The sequence below is a fragment of the Bombus terrestris genome, chromosome 7 (assembly GCF_910591885.1).
Source record: "Bombus terrestris chromosome 7, iyBomTerr1.2, whole genome shotgun sequence".
NCBI classification, from domain to species: Eukaryota; Metazoa; Arthropoda; class Insecta; order Hymenoptera; family Apidae; genus Bombus; species Bombus terrestris.
Window position 1 is genome coordinate 22,981,294 of NC_063275.1, and position 23,991 is coordinate 23,005,284.

General features: G+C 38.3%; 1 protein-coding gene and 1 long non-coding RNA gene across 18 annotated transcripts in view; one reads left to right on the top strand and one right to left on the bottom strand.

The window, feature by feature from the left end:
- Positions 1-23,991, top strand: part of LOC100643650 (titin) — a 230,450-nt gene that overhangs the window by 157,854 nt on the left and 48,605 nt on the right. For 11 of the 14 annotated variants that reach the window (XM_048407033.1, XM_048407027.1, XM_048407029.1 and 8 more), the window contains 12 exons: positions 6,552-14,300; positions 14,894-15,666; positions 16,288-16,747; positions 17,250-17,350; positions 17,436-17,533; positions 18,017-18,237; positions 18,995-19,069; positions 21,159-21,263; positions 21,751-21,939; positions 22,184-22,394; positions 22,469-22,538; positions 22,920-23,807. In XM_048407033.1, the coding sequence (XP_048262990.1) occupies positions 6,552-14,300; positions 14,894-15,666; positions 16,288-16,747; positions 17,250-17,350; positions 17,436-17,533; positions 18,017-18,237; positions 18,995-19,069; positions 21,159-21,263; positions 21,751-21,939; positions 22,184-22,394; positions 22,469-22,538; positions 22,920-23,807 (10,940 nt within the window). Of the gene's footprint in view, positions 1,791-6,551; positions 14,301-14,893; positions 15,667-16,287; positions 16,748-17,249; positions 17,351-17,435; positions 17,534-18,016; positions 18,238-18,994; positions 19,070-21,158; positions 21,264-21,750; positions 21,940-22,183; positions 22,395-22,468; positions 22,539-22,919; positions 23,808-23,991 lie in introns of those variants that run through there. The other 3 variants (XM_048407026.1, XM_048407028.1, XM_048407032.1) reach the window with 3 other exon arrangements.
- The window catches only part of LOC125385371, a 25,122-nt gene continuing 2,663 nt past the window's right edge, over positions 1,533-23,991 (bottom strand). Inside the window, exons 1-3 of one of the 4 annotated variants that reach the window (XR_007224532.1) lie at positions 6,413-6,537; positions 2,687-2,873; positions 1,533-2,579 (exon numbers count right to left, since the gene is read on the bottom strand). This is a non-coding gene — a long non-coding RNA (uncharacterized LOC125385371). Of the gene's footprint in view, positions 2,874-6,412; positions 6,546-23,991 lie in introns of those variants that run through there. The other 3 variants (XR_007224531.1, XR_007224530.1, XR_007224529.1) reach the window with 3 other exon arrangements.

Below are 23,991 nucleotides of genomic sequence, written 5' to 3' on the forward strand. Positions count from 1 at the left end.
TATTCCAGGCTTGAAAAAACAAATTCCATTCCCGTTTACACCAAACATCCCCAAACCACGCGTCGTATCGACGATCCACGACCGAAGGCGATCCTTCTAGAAGAGGAGACGTATTCGTGCGCACGAAGCTTCAGCTTCTCGTTCGCCTGACAACGACCTTGAATCGACGACCACCTGAAGCATCAAGAAGACAACTGCCAACGGCTAGTCTACACGGGACGCGGAGAAAAAGAGCGCGCGCTGATTCATCGATGCGTGCGCGTTCGGCTCTTCTTTTCCGTGGCCTCACACCTCTTCGCGTTCACGCTGCCCCCAGCTGCCATTTCTCGTCGGTTCGTCGACGGTTGTCCGCCGTGCCAGGCTTTAAAGGAGGGAGACGAAGCCTGACTATTTCGGCCAACCCAGCTGCCCTGGTGATTCAGCCCCGCTAGAAATAATACGGGGGAGCGAGCGCGTGTCAGCGCACTCTGGAAGGCGGGAAGGAATTATTTCTGGTAAATTCGCGGCGCTCGTGGCCCGATCGCGTATACGAGGGAGGTCCAAACCCGATGCAACCGAGAGAAACGTCTCGATTCCTCTTGCTCGTCGAGGGAAGCGGAGAGACGGACGTTGGGACATCGTGACGAAGCGGCCAACCGTCTGCTCGCTCCAACTGGCTTCGATTTAAGTGGAATTCCACTTGCTGCAATCTTTCGATGCTCTCTAGTTGAATTATGTTTGTTGTTGTAGTTGGTGAACTGCGAATGTTTTAAAGGAACCAGCCCTGAATAGAATTTAACGGAATTAAAGCAACGAGATTTAGAGAAAGAATCTTATCCTCTGTATATTATAAATAATTTATTTCACACATTTTCTATACTTTTGTGTATTATGTTGTTTTCTGTACATTTTTTTGTATTTCAATTAACGTCAAACCAGTGAATATTCGCAGTTTAGTAATTACAATATCGATCGCATAGTCTCATTGATCTGTAAGAATCTGTTCGTTTCTGGATTTTTATTGGATCTTCTTTTGTTCGATGCGAAGAATATACAGTTTCAAGATAGTTCAATTCTGATCTTATTTTGTAACGTTACCATGACTGATTGTAAAATCTCATTGATCGATAGGATTTTTTTGAGTTTCGAATTTGTATTTAATCTTCTTAGTTTTGTTCGAGAGGAATATAAAATAAAATAGCTTTGTATCATCGTAACCATCGACTGTGAAATTGATACAGATGTTTTCAATTTTGAGCTCGTACTCGATCTTCAATTATTTTATACGAGAAACACGAGAATGTTTAAGACTGTTTAATTTCGATTTTCTGTCGTATTATTCTAGTCGCTGATCGATAAGAATCTCTTCAGTTTTAAACTTGTGTTAAAGCGATCAAACTCCTGTATATGTAAGAGATGACGCGAGATAAATTCGAATTAAACAAAAAATGATGTATGAGAGCGAGAGGCTGAATGAAGAGAAAAAAAAGAGAAGATACGAAACGGATGAATTAGCGTGAGCGAGGGAAAGAAGAAGGTCAGGGACAACCACGTCTCGCTAAACGTTGATTTTATTTTTATTTTTGTACATGACCACTCCAATCGTCCGTGATTCATCGAATAAATTTTGTGTGTCATCCATTAGATCCTAGTGTGTATCACTGTATCCGTTCTCACATGTATCCGAGAAACGAGACTCGTCACGATAAACAACGCTTTGTCTTATTCACCACAGGTGAATCATCACCGCTAAAAAAGAAAAGAAGAATCATACTGATCGTTATCTCGTACGAACATGGTACGTGAGTCTCGTATCTCGAAAAAAAATATATGAATCACTAAAACTCGAAGGAATCTATTTGTAATCGTCCAACAATAGAAACGGAACTCATATTTATACCGAATAAATGATTAATGACGTTCGATAATAAATCAAACTGAACAGAAAAAGAATATATCAACAATTCACTGTAACAACCACCGAAGAAAAACGTGAAAACTCTATATATTTCCACCGACGAGTCTGTCACTTCGATCAAGCACCACAAAGTATTGTATTACAACCAACCACACGAATTTTATTCAAATTTTCGCACCAACGCTCACCGAGAATTTATCTTTAAAAAATATATATATATCACACTACCTTCGCGACGTTCAACTTCGATAAAAGATCAGACGTGTCCAGTTCAATCGCGGCTGCACTTCGATCGAACTAGCATTCGACATTGTCGCAAACAAAGCGATGCAGTCCGATCGAAGGCAGCCAACTGTCAAACACCACGTTGATCAGCAATTAATCACGAAACTGGTCAGAAAATGTCACCGTTACGAGTACCATTCGAAGCACCGCTTAAATATCACTTGAATATCACTTAAATGTCACTTGAACCTTGTCCCTGCCAAGAGAAATTGACGAAGCGTGGAAACGGAGATTGTCGTAGCAGAGTAAGATCCAGAGAAAGACGTTTCGTTCTGGCCAGCTTCATCGTCTCCGGCTTCCAGTGGATGACTATTAAGGCTAGACTAAGCTTGGGGTAGAGATGTGCGTAGTGGCGTCAGACACGAGTTTCCCCACCACGAGTCGTCGGCGTCCGACACTGAAAGTATTCGGTGCATGCATCACCGTTGCCCCCTCTACGACGGGTCGCGTTCGGGTTTTTCATTTTGAGTGGGAAACTGTGCGTGCGACCGCCGCCTCCGTTACCTCCTTCTCTAGAATAATGACCCGCCGCCAGGTTATTAGCGAGCTTAGAACGCTAGACGGGGCTTCCGCGTTGTAACTCCTCCGCGCGACGTCCACGTTTACCGCAGGAAGGCGTCGAAGCGATGAACACGATATTTGGTTAGGACGTTGAAGACAATTTATCGAGTCTTCTCTTCGAGATAGGAATCTTTAAGCAGAAATTTTAGAAAGTCGTGGATGTTGCAGCGATTGACGATTGGGGATTTTGAAACAATGAGGGGATTAGGGTTGGGATCGAGATGATGATGGATCGGCGAATTTTGAGGCGATACTTGGGAATTTGAGATGAAAAATTTGTCAAGGGAAAGTGGAATTTTTAATATTAATAGCTTCGAGGAAATTATGAAGAGATGATCGAACTGTCGACGATAATTGAGAATTTTGAAACGATGGTCGGCGGATTTGAGATACAAAATTTATCGGTGAGGAAGGATTTTTTGATATTTCAAAGAAAATCATTGCGGGATTACAAATGTTGGGACTGTTGGTCGGAGGAATTTCAAAATGATAGAATTCTCGGTAATTAAAAAGAATTTTGAATTGATGAGTTTTGTTAGAAGCTATTAAGAAAAAGGATTAGAAAATTGTTTTTGAAGAATTTTTTAGAGAATCGTCGATGTCGAGATTATTAATCGGACAAACTTTGAGATGATAATCAGCAGATTCGAGATGGAAAATTCGTAGATAGACGTTTTGTTACCTTTGAAAAAAATTTCTCAAGAAATTGAAATACTTGATCCTATCAATTTTAATCGATAGGCAAAAAATTTGAAATAGGAAATTTGTTGATGTAATGGGAAGATTTTTTAATAGCTTGAAGGAAATCATTGAAATTTTTGGATAATTCTGACCGACGTTAGGCTGCTTAATGTGTCATAAGCATTTGATACGTAATAATTCGCTATAAATTTGCTTCATGCTTTTGACTTATTGAACTTTAGACTTACATTGTCTACATCTTATACAAAGTTTATTTGAATCTTCTTTTTCCATTTTATTCTGCGAAGTATTCATAAGGAATCTCTTCAAATCAAATTTGTATTTATTTAAAATAAAACGATTGCAATAATTGATATAAACGAGTTTAAAATGAAAGCCATTATAAAAAAAGGAATAATTAATTTATTAACGAATTTTTAATCTGGTACTGAGACTTGAGATGTGTCATTTATCATTGCAATCACAAATTTGATGGAACAGAAAAATTTATTAATAGAACATATTAAACAAATAATAATATACAAATACGAATAACGCTGTAATAAAAAAAACATAAATTAATTAATAATACGCATTCATACTACAGTTTTTACCTTTGAAAATGTATAACTATTTGTGCGATTACTTTCCCAAATATTATTTTATTCGATATCGTTTATTCTAAACGATCGGTTAAACTGCAGTCACATCTGTCACGCTTATTATGATTAATTTCTTCGACAAAAGAACCTATCTCCGTTTCTGTCTTATTCCAATTATTCACTTCGCGGGTGAGTCCACGATTAACAGAATCGACTTAAAAATATATCTGAAAAAAACAGTGAAACCGCGAAAAAGTTTCATTTGGAATCTGGCTAGTCGATGACGAATCATCTGTTTCATGTCGTGTTTAAAAATAAACTCACGCGAAGTTTAAAGACGAGCGTGTTGCACGCTTTCGTTGATATTACGCTAAAATCTCCCGCTGAGAATGAAAAAGAAATCAAAAGTAAGCAACGTCTGCAGAAGGCGTTTTAACACTCGAGAAATCATTTAATCCTTTTCTCCGAGAAATAACGACCGCATAATTTAACATCTTAATTTTATACTTAAAAAAAAAAAAGAAAGAATTGAGGGAAAAGGAAAACGAAAAAAGACGATTTTCGTAAGAAAACAATCTCGGCAATTTTTTAATAAAATTTATTGAACTATGATGTTAAAGAAACTACGATGTCGTAAATTGTTTCTCGCGTTACGTAAAGAAACCTTGTGTTTACTCATTCGAAATGGAAGATCGAGGAATCGGCTGTGATTTATTTTTAAAATAAATCCTGCTTCATCGCGATTATTATTTCACGTCCGAATATTAACAATCCGAATAACTTTGGTTTCCGAAGGACGATCCACTGGCGATCTGCCTTGATTTCTCTTTTGCGAGGTCGACTTGGCCCAACTCCACCGGTCGTCCATCCAAAATTGCGAAACATAAATTTTCAAGTGCATTTACACGCGTTCGAATCCTCGGATGAAAATCTATAAAACCACCGGATATTGTCGCGAACGTTTCACGATATGATTAATTAGACAGGCCATTTATCGTGTTTTGTAAGCAACTCAAATGTCGTCACGTATTGTTTATATAATTCCCGTGTAACGAAATATTTATGTTTGTTTACTGCTGAAACATTGTTCGTTTCTTGATTTCTCACGATCAGACACAAGACAAAATCTCTCTCTCTCTCCCTCCCTCTCTCTCTTTCTCTGTTCGTTATTTGCTATAGTCACGAGTAATTATTAAAAATATCTTCGGTTAGAATTGTGTTGTTTTGGCATGTTACTGCCCTGACACACAAATGACGGCACAAATGTTCCCAATATCGAGACACAACGAGAGATCAGATGCCGAGGATAAATTACTTTGGACTGTTTCAATTTACGCATTGTGTTTCATTTGATCTTGGACGTCTTTGAACTTCGTAGAGTATCGAAGATATTTTAACACTTGTCAGTACGAATTAGAGAACTTTATTTCACGTGTGACACATGTCGCGTTTAGATATACGTATAATATATATATATAATTATTATTTTATTTTTACTATTTGAAATTGCATTCTTGTGCACGGATATCGAAACACATACTTATGGATAGATTTAAGAAGACGAAGTTTTGATTTCTTAACGCACATTGTATATGCCTTTCCAATTTACTTTTGAAACCACGAATTGTTTAATTTCAATATAATAATTTATTTGGAATATTTTAAGGTTGAACGATTTTTATGGCATCGCGATTTTTCGAATCTTCAATTTTATCGCCAGGAGGACAATCTTAGTGTGTTACGAAAAAGAACTGAATTACGATGTATAAAAAATTCATCGCGAAGGAGATTATTTTTATTTTAGAGTGTAATTAGAAATTAACGCCAAAAAGTCTGTATCATGTGAAAAATCCTTACCGATTATAATAGGATTCCATCTATCTGAGCTTCGTTTACCTCTTATCTAAATGTGAATCCCTATTTTTTAAAAGAAAAATTATAACTATGTTTGAGAATCACAAGAAATCTGATTATTAAATTAGAAATTTGAAAAGTTACAATAGAATAACTTTATTTTCATATGATAAGAAAAGAGTTTCTCAACTATTTCCTAAATAATAATACTCAATAGGAAGAAACATTTTTAAATAAAAATGTAATTCTTATTCTTGTTTTCCAATGATTTTCGCAAGAGACCATCCCAAAATCTTCCCTTAATCGCCATTTTGACAATAAATATTTCACCGTATTTAAAACTTTTTATTTCTAGTAGTATTTCTAGAAGCATTCGACCCTGAACTGACTCAGATAAATAGAATTTCATTCTACTGATGTCAAACACCTACTAAACAACAATAACGATAGCAATGGAATACGGACATAAATTATTTTACAGCTACCAAAGTACTATCATAGTTGAGCATGCACTAATATCGTTGCTACTCACTTAAAACATACATCATCCCACGTACCAGTTGCCAGCTTGTTTTTAGCATGATTCGGAGCTTCCTTCCGTGTGAGCGATGATTCAACGATGTCATCCTGAAACGAGATTTAAAATTACTCTGGCACGTGTACCATTGCAGAGAGAAAAGGAGCGTATTACGAAGTTCCTGCAGAAACGGGACCAGGCGCGAAAACCGGCGTGAAACCATCGATAGGTCTTGGTACGGGCAAGGACATTGTCCTTGAACCGTTACCCTTAGACGAGAATGGATTGCCACTCGAAATACCTTTACAACCAGGGGATGAATTGTTACCTTGGAGAAAGGGGCGAATTCATCATCGACCTCGACTTGGCGACGCGACGCCATGGCGAAAAGAGAAAGCGAAATCTCGTGACACATCTTTGGACAAATTACAAGGGACAGAGTCCCAAGTTAAGCCTTGGACCGAAGAAGCTATAGTATTAAAGAGAACTCCACAGATACCTCGCGAAACACCGAAAGAAAAATTGGAGGAAGTTGAATTAAAACCAGCGAAAATTGAGAAAAAAGAAATTAGAAGAGCTAGTTTGGAAGCTGTTGACTTGAAACATGTTACGAAAGAAGTAACGAAGGATGTGAGGACTGAAGAGAAGATTGCTCGACTGGAAGAGACTACAGCGGAGACTTACGTGGAAGAAGAAGACTCTAGATTTATTAAAACCACGAAGAAAGTGGACGAAACTGTTCAGCAGAAAAAGGAAGAGACTAAACCTTGGACCGAAGAGAAGGTTACATTGAAGAAAGCGAAACCTGACAGGAAAGAGATTCCTAGAGAAACTATAGAACCTGTGGAACTAAAACCTTCGCGGATCGTTAAGAAGGATATTGAGAAACCTAGCTTGGAAAAAGTAGATCTGAAACCTGTTCCTGCAACTGTGACTGAGAAAGTTAGTGAAGAAATTATTTCGAAAACTGATTACCTTGAACAGGAAGATACGTCCATGTTGGACGTGTCCAGAACCGAAGAGGTCAGAAAAATAAAGAAGGAGAAGATTGAAGAGAAGGTAGAACAGGCAAAGCCATGGACAGAAGAAAAGATCACCTTGAAGAAATCTAAACCTATAAGAAAAGAAGTTGAGAAAGAAACTATAGAGACTGTAGAACTAAAGCCATCCAAGGTGGAGAAACTTCTGATTCGAAAGCCAAGTGTGGAGAAGGTGGACCTGAAGCCTATTCCAACAGCAGTGACTGAGAAAGTCACTGAGAAAATCACTGAAAAGACTGAATACCTTGAACAGGAAGACACTTCTTTATTAGACGTATCGAAGACTGAAGAACTGAAGAAATTGAGGAAAGAGAAGATAGAAGAGAAGCCAGAAGGGCCTAAACCTTGGACCGAAGAGAAAGTGACCTTGAAGAAAGCGAAACCTATGAAGAAAGAGGTTGAAAAGGAAACGTTAGAAACGGTAGAGCTGAAACCATCAAAGATTATAAAATCTGAGGTACGAAAAGAAAGTCTGGAAACAGTGGATCTTAAATCAGTCACGAAAGAAATCACAGAGAAGACAGTGAAAGAAGTACACAAGACTGATTACGTAGAACAGGAAGACACGACGTTGCTTGATGTTACCAAAGACACTCGAGTGAAGAAACTCAGAAAAGAGTCGATTTCAACAGAGAAGGTTGAGCAACTTAAACCTTGGACTGATGAGAAGATAACTTTGAAGAGAACTAAACCTGACAAGAAAGAAATACCCAAAGAACAAATAGAGACAGTAGAATTAAAACCATCCAGACCAGAAAAGGGAGAAATTGAGAAACCAAGTCTTGAAGCAGTGGATTTGAAACCAATTCCCAAGAAGGAAGTGAAAGAAGTATCTAAAAAGCCTGAAAGAAAAGACGTACTCACTGAAGAGGAAGACACAACCCTTCTTCAAGTCTCCAAAGACACAGAAACTACGGTCAAAATTGATAAACAGGTCAAGAAGATAGAAGAAGTTGAAAAGAAACCGGAAACTAAACCTTGGACTGAGGAGAAAATAACTTTAAAGAAGACTAAAGTTGAGCAAAGAGAAATTCGTAGAGAAAGTCTGGAAGAAGTCACGCTGAAACCAACGAAAACGGAAAAGAGAGAAATTAAGAAGGAAACTTTAGACAAAGTAGATTTGCAGAGGGTGACAGATAAGACACAATTTATAGAAGAAGAAGATACAAAGCTATTAAAGATCGACAAAGAAGAGAAAGTTGAGGAAGAGAAGACAGAAAAAGTAAAAACTTGGAGAAAAGAAAGGAAACCAAAAGAAAAAGCGCCATACCAGGAAGAAGAAGATAAAACGATCTTGGATGTGAAGAAGGATATCGAGTCTGAGGAAAAATTGAAAGAAGTGCCAGTCCCTTGGGCCAGAGGTAAAAAGAAACCTACAGAAAAGATTCCTTATCACGAAGAAGAGGATACTACTCTTCTCGACGTCGAAAAGACTGAAAAGACGACTGAAAAACAGACAAAAGAAGAAGTGCCTGTTCCATGGGTACGAGGAAAAAAGCTAAAGGAAGAGAAGCCGGAAATTCCGCAGAAAGTTCAGCCTGAAGAAGAGATGCCTGTTCCATGGGTACGAGGAAAGAAACTAAAGGAAGAAAAGACGGTCGTTCCGCAGAAAGTTCAGCCTGAAGAAGAAGTACCTGTTCCATGGATACGAGGAAAGAAACTGAAGGAAGAGAAGCCGGAAATTCCGCAGAAACTTCATCCAGAAGTTCAACCTGAAGAGAAACCAGAGGAAGAAAAAGAGAAACTAGAAAAGGTCCCATGGCTTCGAGATAAGAAAGTTCCACGAAAGATACCGGAAAGGAAAGAAGAACAAGTTGAAGATATTAGATCAGTTGTATTGAAGCCTACCAGACGTGAACGTGTACCAGAAGAACAGGAGAAACCGGAAGAAGTGACGCTGAAGCCTGTCAAACGCATTCCACTTGAAGAAGAAAAGAAGGAGGAAGTGCAACTGAAACCCATTCCAAAACGAAAGCCCGAAGAAAAGCCGAAAGAAGAAATCAAATTGAAGCCATTCCAAAAACCGAAACCGGCAGAGGAGGAACGAGAGAAACCAGAACTGAAACCACTTGAAAAAGTTAAATCTGAAGCTCCAAAAGATGAGGAAGTGCAGGTAAAACCGCTCAAACCAAAAGAAGAAGAAATAAAGGAAATTGAAGAAACGACATGGCATAGAAAAGCGAAACCCAAGAAACCGGTAGTTTCTGAAGAAAAAATAATCGACAAGGAGCAAGACAAGATTTTAGAGAAAGTAACTGAAAAGAAGCAAATTGTAGATGAAAAGGTAGTCAAGCAAGAGGAAGAAAGCATCGGCGACTTTAAGTCGGTGGCCTTAAAACCGGTTAAACGAGGGAAGAAGCCTCAAGAACGTGAAGACGTTACGAAGGAAATAAAAGAAGCCGAAATTGAAGACTTTACAGCTGTTGTATTAAAACCTACGAGGAAAGAGAGGAAGCCAGAAGAAAAGGTAGAAACAGAGGAAGTAACTTTGAAACCGATTCAGAAAATTCCCAAAGAGAAAGAAACACCTGAAGAAATAACGCTCAAACCAATGGAGAAGCCTAAAGCAGTGGAGAATGGAGAAGTTTTGGAAAAGAAGACTGAATTGCAATGGCAACCTGGAAAGAAACCAACTAAGAAAATAGTAGCAGAGGAGGAGAAACCAGAAGAAATGACATTGAAACCTGTCAAGCGACTTCCTAAGGAAGAAGTGGAGAAGGAAGAAGTTACTCTGAAACCAATTAAGAAAGAGAAACCAGAAGAAGAAAAAGCAGAAATTACATTAAAACCTGTTAGGCGACTTCCCAAGGAAGTAGAGGAGAAGCCAGAAGAAGTGACATTAAAACCTGTGAAGCGTCTCCCTAAGGAAGAGGTAGAAAAGGAAGAAGTTACCCTGAAACCAATTAAGAAAGAGAAACCAGAGGAAGAAAGACCTGAAATTAAATTGAAACCTGTCAGGCATTTGAAGAAACCAGAAGAAGAAAAGCCTGAAGAGATAACATTGAAGCCAGTTAAGCGTCTTCCTAAGGAAGAGGTAGAAAAGGAAGAAGTTACTTTGAAACCAATTAAGAAGGAGAAACCAGAGGAGGAAAAACCAGAAGTTACGTTAAAACCTGTTAAGCGACTTCCCAAGGAAGTAGAGGAGAAGCCAGAAGAAGTGACATTAAAACCTGTCAAGCGCCTTCCTAAGGAAGAGGTGGAGAAGGAGGAAGTTGCTTTGAAACCAATTAAGAAGGAGAAACCTGAAGAAGAAAAACCAGAGGTAATGTTAAAACCTGTTAGGCGACTTCCCAAGCAAGAGGAAGAGAAACCGGAAGAAGTGACATTGAAACCTGTCAGGCGTCTTCCCAAGGAGGAAGTGGAAAAGGAAGAAGTTACTTTGAAACCTATTAAGAAGGAGAAACCTGAAGAAGAAAAACCAGAAGTTACATTAAAACCTGTTAAGCGACTTCCCAAGGAAGCAGAGGAGAAGCCGGAAGAAGTGACATTAAAACCTTTCAAGCGTCTTCCTAAGGAAGAGGTGGAGAAGGAGGAAGTTACATTGAAACCAATTAAGAAGGAGAAACCTGAAGAAGAAAAACCAGAAGTAACGTTAAAACCTGTTAAGCGACTTCCCAAGGAAGCAGAGGAGAAGCCGGAAGAAGTGACATTAAAACCTGTCAAGCGTCTTCCTAAGGAAGAGGTGGAGAAAGAGGAAGTTACTTTGAAACCAATTAAGAAAGAAAAGCCAGAGGAGGAGAAACCAGAAGTCACGTTAAAACCTGTTAGGCGACTTCCCAAACAAGAGGAGGAAAAACCGGAAGAAGTGACATTAAAACCTGTCAAGCGTCTTCCTAAGGAAGAGGTGGAGAAGAAGGAAGTTACTTTGAAACCAATTAAGAAAGAAAAGCCAGAGGAGGAGAAACCAGAAGTCACGTTAAAACCTGTTAGGCGACTTCCCAAGCAAGAGGAGGAAAAACCGGAAGAAGTGACATTGAAACCTGTCAGGCCTCTTCCCAAGGAGGAAGTAGAAAAGGAAGAAGTTACTTTAAAACCAATTAAGAAGGAGAAACCTGAAGAAGAAAAACCAGAAGTTACGTTAAAACCTGTTAAGCGCCTTCCCAAGGAAGCAGAAGAGAAGCCGGAAGAAGTGACATTAAAACCTGTCAAGCGTCTTCCTAAGGAAGAGGTGGAGAAGGAGGAAGTTACATTGAAACCAATTAAGAAGGAGAAACCTGAAGAAGAAAAACCAGAAGTAACGTTAAAACCTGTTAAGCGACTTCCCAAGGAAGCAGAGGAGAAGCCGGAAGAAGTGACATTAAAACCTGTCCAGCCTCTTCCTAAGGAAGAGGTGGAGAAAGAGGAAGTTACTTTGAAACCAATTAAGAAAGAAAAGCCAGAGGAGGAGAAACCAGAAGTCACGTTAAAACCTGTTAGGCGACTTCCCAAACAAGAGGAGGAAAAACCGGAAGAAGTGACATTGAAACCTGTCAGGCGTCTTCCTAAGGAAGAGGTGGAGAAGGAGGAAGTTACTTTGAAACCAATTAAGAAGGAGAAACCTGAAGAAGAAAAACCAGAAGTTACATTAAAACCTGTTAAGCGACTTCCCAAGGAAGCAGAGGAGAAGCCGGAAGAAGTGACATTAAAACCTTTCAAGCGTCTTCCTAAGGAAGAGGTGGAGAAGGAGGAAGTTACTTTGAAACCAATTAAGAAGGAGAAACCTGAAGAAGAAAAGCCAGAAGTAACGTTAAAACCTGTTAAGCGACTTCCCAAGGAAGCAGAGGAGAAGCCGGAAGAAGTGACATTAAAACCTGTCAAGCGTCTTCCTAAGGAAGAGGTGGAGAAGGAGGAAGTTACTTTGAAACCAATTAAGAAAGAAAAGCCAGAGGAGGAGAAACCAGAAGTCACGTTAAAACCTGTTAGGCGACTTCCCAAACAAGAGGAGGAAAAACCGGAAGAAGTAACATTGAAACCTGTCAAGCGCCTTCCTAAGGAAGAGGTGGAGAAGGAGGAAGTTACTTTGAAACCAATTAAGAAAGAGAAACCGGAAGAAGAAAAACCAGAAGTCAAATTGAAACCTGTAAAGCCTTTGAAGATACCAGAAGAAGAAAAGCCGGAAGAAGTGACATTGAAACCTGTCAAGCGTCTTCCCAAGGAAGAAGTGGAGAAGGAAGAAGTTACTCTGAAACCAGTTAAGAAAGAGAAACCAGAGGAAGAAAAATCTGAAGTTAAATTGAAACCTGTCAAGCATTTGAAGAAACCAGAAGAAGAAAAGCCTGAAGAGATAACATTGAAGCCAGTTAAGCGTCTTCCTAAGGAAGAGATAGAGAAGGAAGAAGTTACTTTGAAACCAATTAAGAAGGAGAAACCAGAGGAGGAAAAACCAGAAGTTACGTTAAAACCTGTTAAGCGACTTCCCAAGGAAGTAGAGGAGAAGCCAGAAGAAGTAATATTAAAGCCCGTCAAGCGTCTTCCGAAGGATGAGAAAAAACCAGAAGAAGTTACTTTGAAACCTATAGAAAAAGAGAAGCCGGAAGAAGAAAAGAAGCCAGAAGTTAAGCTGAAACCAGGCAAACCTATCGAGAAACCAGAAGAGGAGAAACCGGAGGAAGTGAAATTAAAACCGGTTCCAAAGCCGGTCCCTGAAAAAGTCGAAGAGAAACCTAAAGAAGAAGAAAAACCTGAATCCATATTACCATGGCGCGTTGGCAAAAAGGCGAAGAAGGTCGTCGATTTCCGAGAAGAAGTCACAGTCGTACCGATCGATCAAGAGAAAGTGGTCTCGGAGGAAACAACGGTCGTGGAACAGAAAGTGGAAGCTAAAGAAATAACCCAGGTGGTGGTTAAAGAGATCGAAGAACATAAACCTGTAGAAGCGCCCGCAGTTCCGTGGAGGACACCGAAGAAAGAAATGGTGAAAGAAGTCGTCGAAGAAAAAGTCGAAATTGAAGAGATCAAACCTGAAGTGGTACACAAAGAAGATACAGTAATCGAAGAGATTGTTGAAACAGAAGTCTCCAGGATAAAGAAACGACGACCAAAGAAACCGGAAGAAGAGAAGGAAGTAGTCGAATTGAAACCAGTCGAGAAACACGAAGAATTCATAGAAAAAATAGAAGAAGTGGTTCTTAAACCAGTCAAGAAAGAAAAGGTAGAAGTAGTAGACGAGAAAGATGAGGTTCGTCTTAGACCAATACCCAAGAAGCCACAGGAAAAGCAAGTACCCGAAGAGGTAACTCTGAAACCTATCAAAAAGGAGAAACCCGAAGAGAAACCTAAGGAAGAAAAAATACCAGAATTGAAACCAGTGAAATTAGAAAAACCAAAAGAGATAGAAGAGAAGGAAGAAACAGTGGCTAAAATACCATGGAGGAAACCTAAAAAGAAACCAGAAGAAGTACCTGTTCCTATAGAAAAGACAGAAGTGATCGATGAAACTGTTACCGTAGAAGAGGTTAGAGTGGAGGAAAAAGTGAAAGATGTGGTCACGAAAGATGTAGTCGAGGTCGAAACAAAGATCAAAGAAGAAAAAGTGGAGGATCGTAAGAGCAGACGCAAGCAGCGTACGCAAGTAGAAATATCCATCACGGACAAAGACAAAAAGATCGCTCCGAGGTTCATTCAGAAGCTACAACCCGTTATCGCGCAACCAGAAACAACCGCAGAATTCACATGTACTGTGTTCGGCAGTCCATTCCCCGAAATTACCTGGTACAGAAACGAGCAGGAGCTTCACGCCAGTGAGAAGTATATAATGACCATCTACGAAACGACAGCCTCGTTGGAGATAACTAAGGTGAAGGAAGAGGATGCCGGCATGTATTCTTGCAGAGCATCAAATCCCGCTGGAGTAGCCACGTCCACCGTGAATCTCGTGATATTCGGTACTAGATCTATGTGTTGTGACGTCTGTGTAATCGTTTTCGTTCAATTTTTTATGGCTTATGAAATTGACGACTTTTTACAAATGGCTTACGACTCTATGGATTTATGAAATTTCTTGGCAAACGTGTGAACGATGCTTTTTACGTGTGTTTCTTTGTTGTTACTGTGTGTTTTCCTTATTCTATAGGGTAATGTAGATACACTTAATTAAAAAGGAAGCAATTATTTATAAATCACATATAACCTATAATAATATATATAGAAATTTTTAAAAGTTTGTATTTTAAGTTTTAGAAATTTTAGTGTTTGCTTTTTTTATTTAATTTTAGCGACCGGCAAGCCTGTTCACTTTACGTTCAAAAAAAGCCATTATTTTTATTAATAATTATTCTTGAATATTCCAATTATTAATGAAAATAATGATAATTATAATTATATACATCCGAGTATTTTAACGAAATTAAAATTCCATGCTCGTTGCGTACAATCTACCCTATTACGCAAATGTGTTTTGCATGAAGTTTTACAGTATCGTCGCGTGATCGTTCCACTTTACAATTACCATAAACTCATACGACGTTCTATTTCACAGAAAAAGAGGAAGAAGGCGTAGCGCCACACTTCGCAACACCCATTAAGCCTCTCATGGTGGAAGAGCACAAACCAGCTCTACTTGAATGTGTGGTCACTGGAACACCGGTGCCGGAAGTAAAATGGTATCGCGGAGAGCAAGAACTGAAACCTCAAAAGGGTAGAGAAATCACCTTCAATCCTGAAACCGGTGAAGCAAAATTGCATATATTGGAGCCAATGAAAGAGGACGAGACGATTTATCGCGTTCGAGCTGTGAATAAATTCGGTCGAGCCGAATGCAGAGCTAATTTGGTGATCGGTACCGCCGTGAAGATCACTAAACCGGAAGTTCTAAGAGCACCAAAGATCACCAGGCCTTTGCCAGCCTTGGTAGCCGAACTTGGAAAACCTCTAACTTTGTCAGCTGATTTCGAGAGCAAACCAACGCCAAAAGTGAAATGGTTCCGCAATGGAACTGAAATTGTCCCATCTGACAAACGGGTGATAAATATTTATGAAACTACCACTGAATTATATATTCCTGAGGTGACGAAAAAAGATGGCGGGAAATACGAGGTTAGAGTTCAAAATCCTGTTGGAGAGGCGAGAAGTTCGGGCTCTGTTACGGTGAAAGAACGCGAGGACAAGACAGACGAAGTGAAAGCTCCGAGGTTTATCGAGCCGCTACAACCACAGATTGTCGCCGAAGGAGAGGTCGTGATCATGGAAACACGTGTTGAATCCTATCCGACAGCCTCCTTCCAGTGGTTCCACGAAACTCGTCCTCTGGAGGTACTTCAGCTTCCTACTTTCGTACTTATTCATTTTCCTATTTCTCCTTATATTTTTCTGCGTTTGTATTTTTTAACATTTACACACTTGTTTCTCTGCTTACATTTTCAAATTCATTTTCCACATCTTTTGACTTCTGTTCAAGGCTTTCGTATCATTCTCAGAATCTTAGTAATAGCTAACTATATCTCTTATTAAATAACAAGACACTTGTACCAAAAATTCAAAATACATACGCTGGAAACTAATTAACTATAATAAAAATTCTAAAATATTACAAATAAATGATGATTTCTATCAAAAATTCCAGTTTGCATTTAAAGTTAGCCACGACAAGAACGTTTGAAAATCACAAATGAAAGACAATTTGCACTTAGAATCTTTAGAAAAATGTTCGCATCGCAAATCGAACAGAAACCATTAAAAGTCACCGAATAAACAACAATTTGCATTTAGAATTCTAAAATATCCTCGTCAAAATTTAATCACAGGAGAAATCCTCAAACATCGCAAATAATAAATAATTTGTGTTTAAAGATTTAAAATATCTACACTGGAAATTAACAATACCAGAGACTCTTGAGAATTACGAACAAAATAATTTGTAAATTTCTATTGCAGTCCACGCCACAGGTAAGGATTGTGACGCAAGAGAACAGATCGATCCTCATGATCAAGGAGATCAAGCCCGAGTTCGCGGGCACGTACACCTGTCGCGCCGAAAACGTTGGCGGATCAGTCACCTGCACGGCGACGATAAATATGTTGGAGACACCGTGGGAAGAAACCGTTGAGCTTGTTTCACCGACGTTTGTTAAACGATTGTCACCGGTCAGGGTCATGGACGGTGAAAGCGCAAACCTAACGTGCATCGTCCAAGGGAAACCTACGCCTAAAGTGGAATGGTACCACGACAACAAACCTATCAAAGAGGGCAAAGAGATTACTATTATACAAGACACGGAAGGTGTGTGTAGTTTGGCCATAACCGAAGTATTCCCTGAAGATGCCGGAGAATACACTTGTCGTGCCGTGAATCCTGTTGGCGAGGCCGTTTGCATGACGTCGCTTATCGTAGAAGGTATTTTATCGTGTATTTAATTATTGTTGTTTGCGGATAATAATAGAAATGATTAAATTCGAGATGATAAGATTTCGAGAAAATTTAGGAGAAATTTATGAGACAGTTTTGTAAAGATAAAATAATACGTAGGAATATGAACTTAATGGTAATACTAAAAGTAACAATTTGAAAGAATCTAATAATGGTTAATGTGTCGAATAATAAAATTATGAGTGATGAGATTTTATTATATATTGAATTGTTATGATCGAATAAATGGCATTTATTTAAATTTGGTACGGAACGTGTGGTGAGGAAATTTTGCACAGCAGATTGTAAAATAATATTAGATATAATAATATAAGAAGAAATAATATAAATTAATAAGAATAATACTATTTAAATTTGATATTAAAGATAGTATTACAAGAATATGAAAAACCAAGATGAAATGTTCTATGAAATGTACATTTTAGAAAATCATAATTCGATTTTTATAATAATATTTTTCCCTTCGCAGCATACGAGTACGTACCAGATTCGGAGATTGCATCCTCGATCGTTGCGACGTCTCTTACTACAGGGCAGAGTGGTTCGGAAGAGGATCTCTTATCTCCCAAGGTACCTACAGAAAAATCACCTTGCGTAAACTTCGATTTTTCTATAAATACGTATAATTTTTCAATTTAATTCTTTTCTTTTTTAGGAAACTCCCTTGTTCGACACGGACACAGAGGAATCTGCGCCGGAGATAATAAAGAAACTTCCTCAGTTAATTCCTACCAAAGTCGGAGAGTTAACCAGGTAAAAAGATGATGTTACAAACATTTAAGAAATCTTTCACGCGAATGTGGACCCATGGAAGATAATCGTATATATTTTTACGATAAAAAAATCGTTCCAATTTTTATATCCGTACTTGAGAATCAAAGAAATCCAGCTGTATTTTACGCTATATCTATTGGTTTGGCAACTAAGTGATTACGAATTTTATCATTAGATGATAATAACAAAATCCGCAATCACTTAGTTACCAACCCAATAAGTAGAATGTTACTTTCGAGTCAGACAAAGCTGATTCTTTAGATTAAATTCTAAATTTAAACTAATAGTTAATTTAATTTATCCAAGATATCTAATATGTATATATTATAACGTATAATATATCTAATAATTATACTAATACCATCGATAATTTCTTATGGATAAAGCTAAGAATTTTATTAAATCAAATCTAGCTATTTTCAGTTATCTTTATCAATTTTTATTATGTTCTATTTTTCATAGACTGGAAGTGAAGGTCAAGGGAAAACCGAAACCAGAAGGAAAATGGTACAAGCAAGGCCAGGAGATCATGCCGTCCGAAGAATTCCAAATCGAGGAATTCGACGATGGCACGTCGATACTGACGATAGCCGAAACATATCCCGACGACACGGGTGAGATTGTGTTCGAAGTACACAATCCACTCGGTGTATCGACCACGATGACGTACCTGTCTGTAGAAGGTAACGATTCGTTCATCCCGAACGAAGAAGCAATTTTCGAAAATTGTAGAAGCTTCGCTAATCTGCTTGATACGAGTTCTTTTCAGCTACGCTCTTCTTCGATTGGATTCATCAGCGAAAATCTCCCAATGCTCTCCCTGTATCTCCCTCATAAATATTATGTCTCAAAACTCACACTGAACACGCACATCCTATCACTTTTATACACTTTTTTTATATTTTTTCATTTAGCGTTTTGCCAGCTACTCGGACCCTTTGAGTTCCATCCATTGGCTCTCGAATTTTTGTGTGAAAATGATCATAAGATTCCTAATTTAGTATTAATCCGCAGATTAATTTAAACAACTCTTGTAGCGGAATTTTCTAATTTTACGATTGCAGAGAACAAAACAATACGTACTTTCAATAGCTTAACAGCGAAATCCTGAAACCTCTAAACTTTCGAATTTCTAAATCGCCAAATCTTTTAAATTTCTAAACGTCTAAATTATCAAATCTTTAAATTTCTAAATGTGGAAATTCTCGAACTTCTGAAAATTACAAATTGCCACGCATGCTTTTCAAAATTCTCACGTTCAGATTTTCCAATTAAAAAGGTTCCGAACAATTTCACGAAACGATTCGAAAGCCAGGAAGCGGAAAAGAATGCTTTGATCTAAAATGCAAAGGCTTAAAAAGAATTATCAGGTCGCTTGGAAGATGGGACTGAAAGGGTCGAAGATGCGAATACATTGCTAATAATCCCTCGATTCCTTAGGAATCCTCGGAACAAAGGAGTACAGGAAACCATCATGGGTGGCCGAAATGGAGGAGATGCAAGAAGCTCTGAGAGGTAAGAGTCGTCGGTCACAGACGATCGATTGCATGCTGAGTGAAGCGGAGTGCAGCTTTTCGACGGATAGCCTGGACGATCGTGCCATTAGGGACGAAGGTTCTCAGAGAGATAGCTCGACGATGATCAGCGAATTCTCTTCCACAAGAACTCTAATGAACATCGACGACGAAGGTAAGAGGTGTTTCGAGGAGGAAGATTCCTGTCCGAAAGGATTCTTCTTGTCCAGAAGATTCTCCGACTCCACAGAGATCGAACAAGAGATCACTAGCACAAAATATTCTTGGGAGATGAATATTACTCAGAAAGGAACGATCTTGGATCAAAATGTCGAAAATAGTTCTGAATCTAAATCTAACGACAAATACGAGATTAGATACGAACAAAAAAGTATGGATAAGAAGATGAGAGGTGAAAGGTTAAGTAAAGTGGTGAAAAAAAAGAAATCGGAGAGTTTAGAGGAGAAAACCGTGACGAAAAGGAGCGCGGAGACGAAATCGCTTTCGACGACTGTTTCAATGAAAAGTAGACGAGATGGAAGTAGCACGAGTAAATCTTCTAATATGCAGAAGGTGAAATTGTCGAAGCCTTTGACGTTGGAAAAGTCGACCTCGCCAATAAGGGGAACGATCGTGACGACCGTGAAAGCTAGATCTCCGTCTCCGGTTCGAGCAAAGTGTTCAAAGATCAACGAATCCACGTCGAGTGAGAAGCTGAGGAAAGTAACAGGTAAATCGAACTCTCCTTCGCCTACGAGATTGGAAAAATCAAAACCAATAAAATCCACCGATAAATTAGTTGCGGTAAAACTGAGCAAAAGTGTTAAATTGAAAGAAGAGACGCATGTTTTTGATACGACTAGTAATGACGAAACCATAAATAAAACCACGCAGAACATCGATAAGATATCGGTAGAGAAAGACGAGTCTAAAATGGAATCATTAAGAACGCAAAGGAAAAAGAAGATCGTATTGGACTTCGACGAGTTTCCACCTCCGAGAACCGAGAAAAGGAGTCACGTTCACTCTGAACATTTGAACGTTCCAGAAACTGGCGTCTATCTGTCGCCTATCGAGGAGAACAGCGAAGCTTCGACCGGAAGTGGGCAAAATAAATTCGCTACCGAGCATTATGGCCCTGGAAAGATGATGGATACTACGTTGGAATATGATCACGCGAGGAAATATCACACTTATCCGAAATCTAGAATTCCAGTAGCAAGATGGTCGAAGGAACGTCGTTTTGGCAACTTGATGATGGATCCAAAGATGTATCCTTTGGAGCCGAGAGAAATTGATTTGGAAGCTTTTCAACAATTGCATACAGCAGATAGTCAAGAAGAATTGCAAGAATTTTTGTTGTTAGAGAGTCAATGCAGTGGAAACCTTGGGTTAGCTGGAAACATGTCGACGTCCGAGGTTTCATGCAGTGAACATCATAGTGAGGATGAAAGAGGCACCATGTCAGGTATTCTTGTTCATCGAATTACTAACAATATAGCTATCGGCTGATTTACGTAACAATTGAAACAAGTCAATAGTCCATTTTTGATTAAAGTTAGAAGAAAATACTCGAGGAAAAAGATGAATCATTTCAAGAGATATGCACTACTTTTTTGAGAAGACATACATTTTTTTTGCACAGATACAATCATTTGTATAAAAAAATTCTACATAAAAATATATTAAGATAACACGGTCCGAAATTGATCAGTTTAAAACTTGAAAGTTAAAAGACGTTTTACCTTTAATATAGAAACTTCAATATCTTCTTTTTCTTCTAATATTTTCCTTGAATTTTAATCAACAAAGAGATATGACTCGTTTGAGTTGCACGAATCGCCTTGTATAATACGATTAATTATTTCTTATGCTTTTTATAAAATTGTTGTTTCGCATGGATTTTCTTTGTGTACGAGTGTTTTGTTCTTTTCTCGTTCGGCTAACCAGATTACTGACATCGGGGTCACGCTAGTCGCACAATCACCAATCAAGAGATCAGGTAATCTGTTTATTAAAGATTTTTGTTTTATAAACTTCTCTCTTTTTCCTATTGAATAGTTATCACAATTTACGTGTCCTGATTTTAGCCACGCAATCTGTACCACGATTCATCCAAGAGATAACCGACGTTTATGCGAGGGAAGGTGAAACCGCGGTGTTTGAATGCATATACTCTGGCAATCCTGCTCCAGGTATTTTACAGCTTTTAATAATTATCACAAATAATTACTATATAAGCCATGCAGAAGATTATCATCAAGGACAATCTATTTTTGAAATAGGAAATGCTACTAGTTGCTTTGATACTAAAATTAAGAAATTTTTAAAAAACAGAATTGATTAATTTGAGTTTTGAATAGCTCGTATACCAATACGAAGAAATATGCTTTAGAAAACATATGAAATTGCAATCGTTTAATTGTTGTTAAATTTTACATGCTCATATCAGATCAGTTCACAAATTGTACAAATCGTTTAAAATTAAAATGTTACCATTAAGATTGAAGAGAATTTCATAAGATAATGACAAATACATAGTAAAGTGGAATAAATTAAAATTCGCTATTTTTTAATGTTATTGTTGCAGTTAAAAATAAATATAAATTTACAAACTGATTCGATAGAATATTAATTTGTATGCATTTTATAAATTCGATTTCGTTATTTTTTCACTTTTAGACGTTGTATGGTACAAGAATGACAAGTTGGTCTCCAATACCCAGAACGTGAAAGTTCGTATCTCCGATGAAGAGAAAAAGACATCGCTAACGATTAAACACGCGACCGAAGAAGACGATGCTACTTATGTGTGCAAAGCTACCAGTGAGATAGGTTTGGCAACGACGAAAGCTAAACTACGCGTAACAGGTACCATTTTTTTTAAATCTACCAAACTATATACATGTTGTTCACTTTTAAGTATTAAAAACTTGTATGTCATTTAAATAATATTGTGAGAAAATTGAAGGGAAATTTATAAGGAATTTTAAAGGAGGCAGTGCATGAAAATATAAAGTTAATGATAATTTTATACCGTTAATTAAAAATTAATTACGTTAAAATTTGTATATAATTAATTAAAAATGGAATATCGTACGAATTCTTCCTTCAGATGTAACGGGTAAGACAACATTCTTTGACGAAGAAGAGGTGGTCGAAGAACAGGTGACTGAAGTCAAACCTAAGGAGAAACCGAAAAAGAAGAAGCCAGAGTTGAAGAAGGCTAAAGAGACGAAGGAAAAAGTGAAGACTGAACGTGTGAAGATAGACAAAAAGGAAGTGCGCAAAGAGAAGCTGGTTCCTAAAGAACAACCAGAGGAAAAGTCAGTAGAATTAATAGTTAAATAAACGTTTTATATATAAAGAAATATAATAATAATGGAAATTTTTCACTTAGGAAAATTGTCGACGTTGAAGAGACTCAGGTACTCGAAACGACAGAGATTATTGAAGAACAACCAACAGAGGTAAATACAACAATTAAATATATGTACAATTATATTAGATGGTATAAAAAATTTTTTAACAATTTACGCCTAATGGAATTGCACTTAAATTTCAATAATTTAGCACGTACAATCTTAATTCAGATAAAAAAGATCTGAAAGTTGTAATCCAAGAATATATCGAATGACGATTAGAATTACATAATATCGATATTAAATGCATTATATCACTATAAATAATATTAACAACTACCATTAATTATTGTGCTCCATAGTCAACTAAAATGTTAGTAAAGGATAAATTTATTTCATAAAATTCCAAACCATAAAACCAACCTCTACAACATTCTTTATTCCTTCACTTAATGCTCATACATTAAACGTTAACATTCCATTTCATAGATATCACGAGCAAAGAAAGTGGTGCCGATCCAAGAGCCGCTAGTGACGGAAGCAACCGCGTCACTGAAGAAGATCGACGATCAGAAGGCGCGCGAAATGGTATCAAAGCCTGAAGAACGTGCAAAACGGGTGGTGGAAGAGCGCGAAGGTGTAGTGGTCGTCTCAGAAGTGGCCACGGAAGACATAGCGCAAGATTTCACAGTGGAATCGGTGGTCGATCGCGCTAAAATCACGTCGGAAACCTTGCAAACCGTCTCTGTGTCAGAGGTGCACACTGAAGCTGGTGTCCAGGAGATGAAACGAATCGAGGCCAAACAACGAAAAGCAAAGAAAACAGTGGTGACCGAAGAAGAAATATTCGAAGAGAAGCCCAGAGAAGTAATCACGGAGGAAAAACCGAAAAAGAAGAAGAAAGACAAGATAAAGGTGAAAGAAGAAGTGACCATCGAGGAAATCGTAGAAAGACAAAGAGAGAATATCGCGAGAGAGGTGGAGGAAATTATGGAGATGCTTCACGCGAAAGAATTTGGACCTGGCGAAGCTCCTCTTCGAGAATTGGCTACTATCGGCTTCTTGGTGCGCCAAGGTGTCTCCGTGAACGAGATAAACGAGAGTCTGTACAGGACGGACAATTTCCCTGCGTTGAAAACCCCCGAGGCTCAGAATGCGCTGGTTCAATTAGTGGAACGAGAAGGTCATGGTCCATTGATCACGCAAGTTCTGACGGAAGAAACGACCACCGACGAAAGTGTAGTGGCCGCTACCGTTGGCTTCCGTGCTTTTATGAGGATGATCGAGCTGCAACACGTTACCGTAGAGGAAGTGCTCACGCACTTCGCTCCGGAGGACTTCCGGCCGCGTGCTTGGGAGGTTACAGAAGCTACGGAAGTAAGGATTGATTTTCTACTTCTTTCTAACCCTGCTATGTGCTTCGAGTTATTCTTGATCCAATCGTATTTGTTTGTTTTAAAAAACTTATTGAAATTTGGGAAAAATATTTGGATGAAAAGAATTATTAATTAATATATATTATTCTCGAATTTGATTTGTTGCATTCAATTTCGAGTTTCAA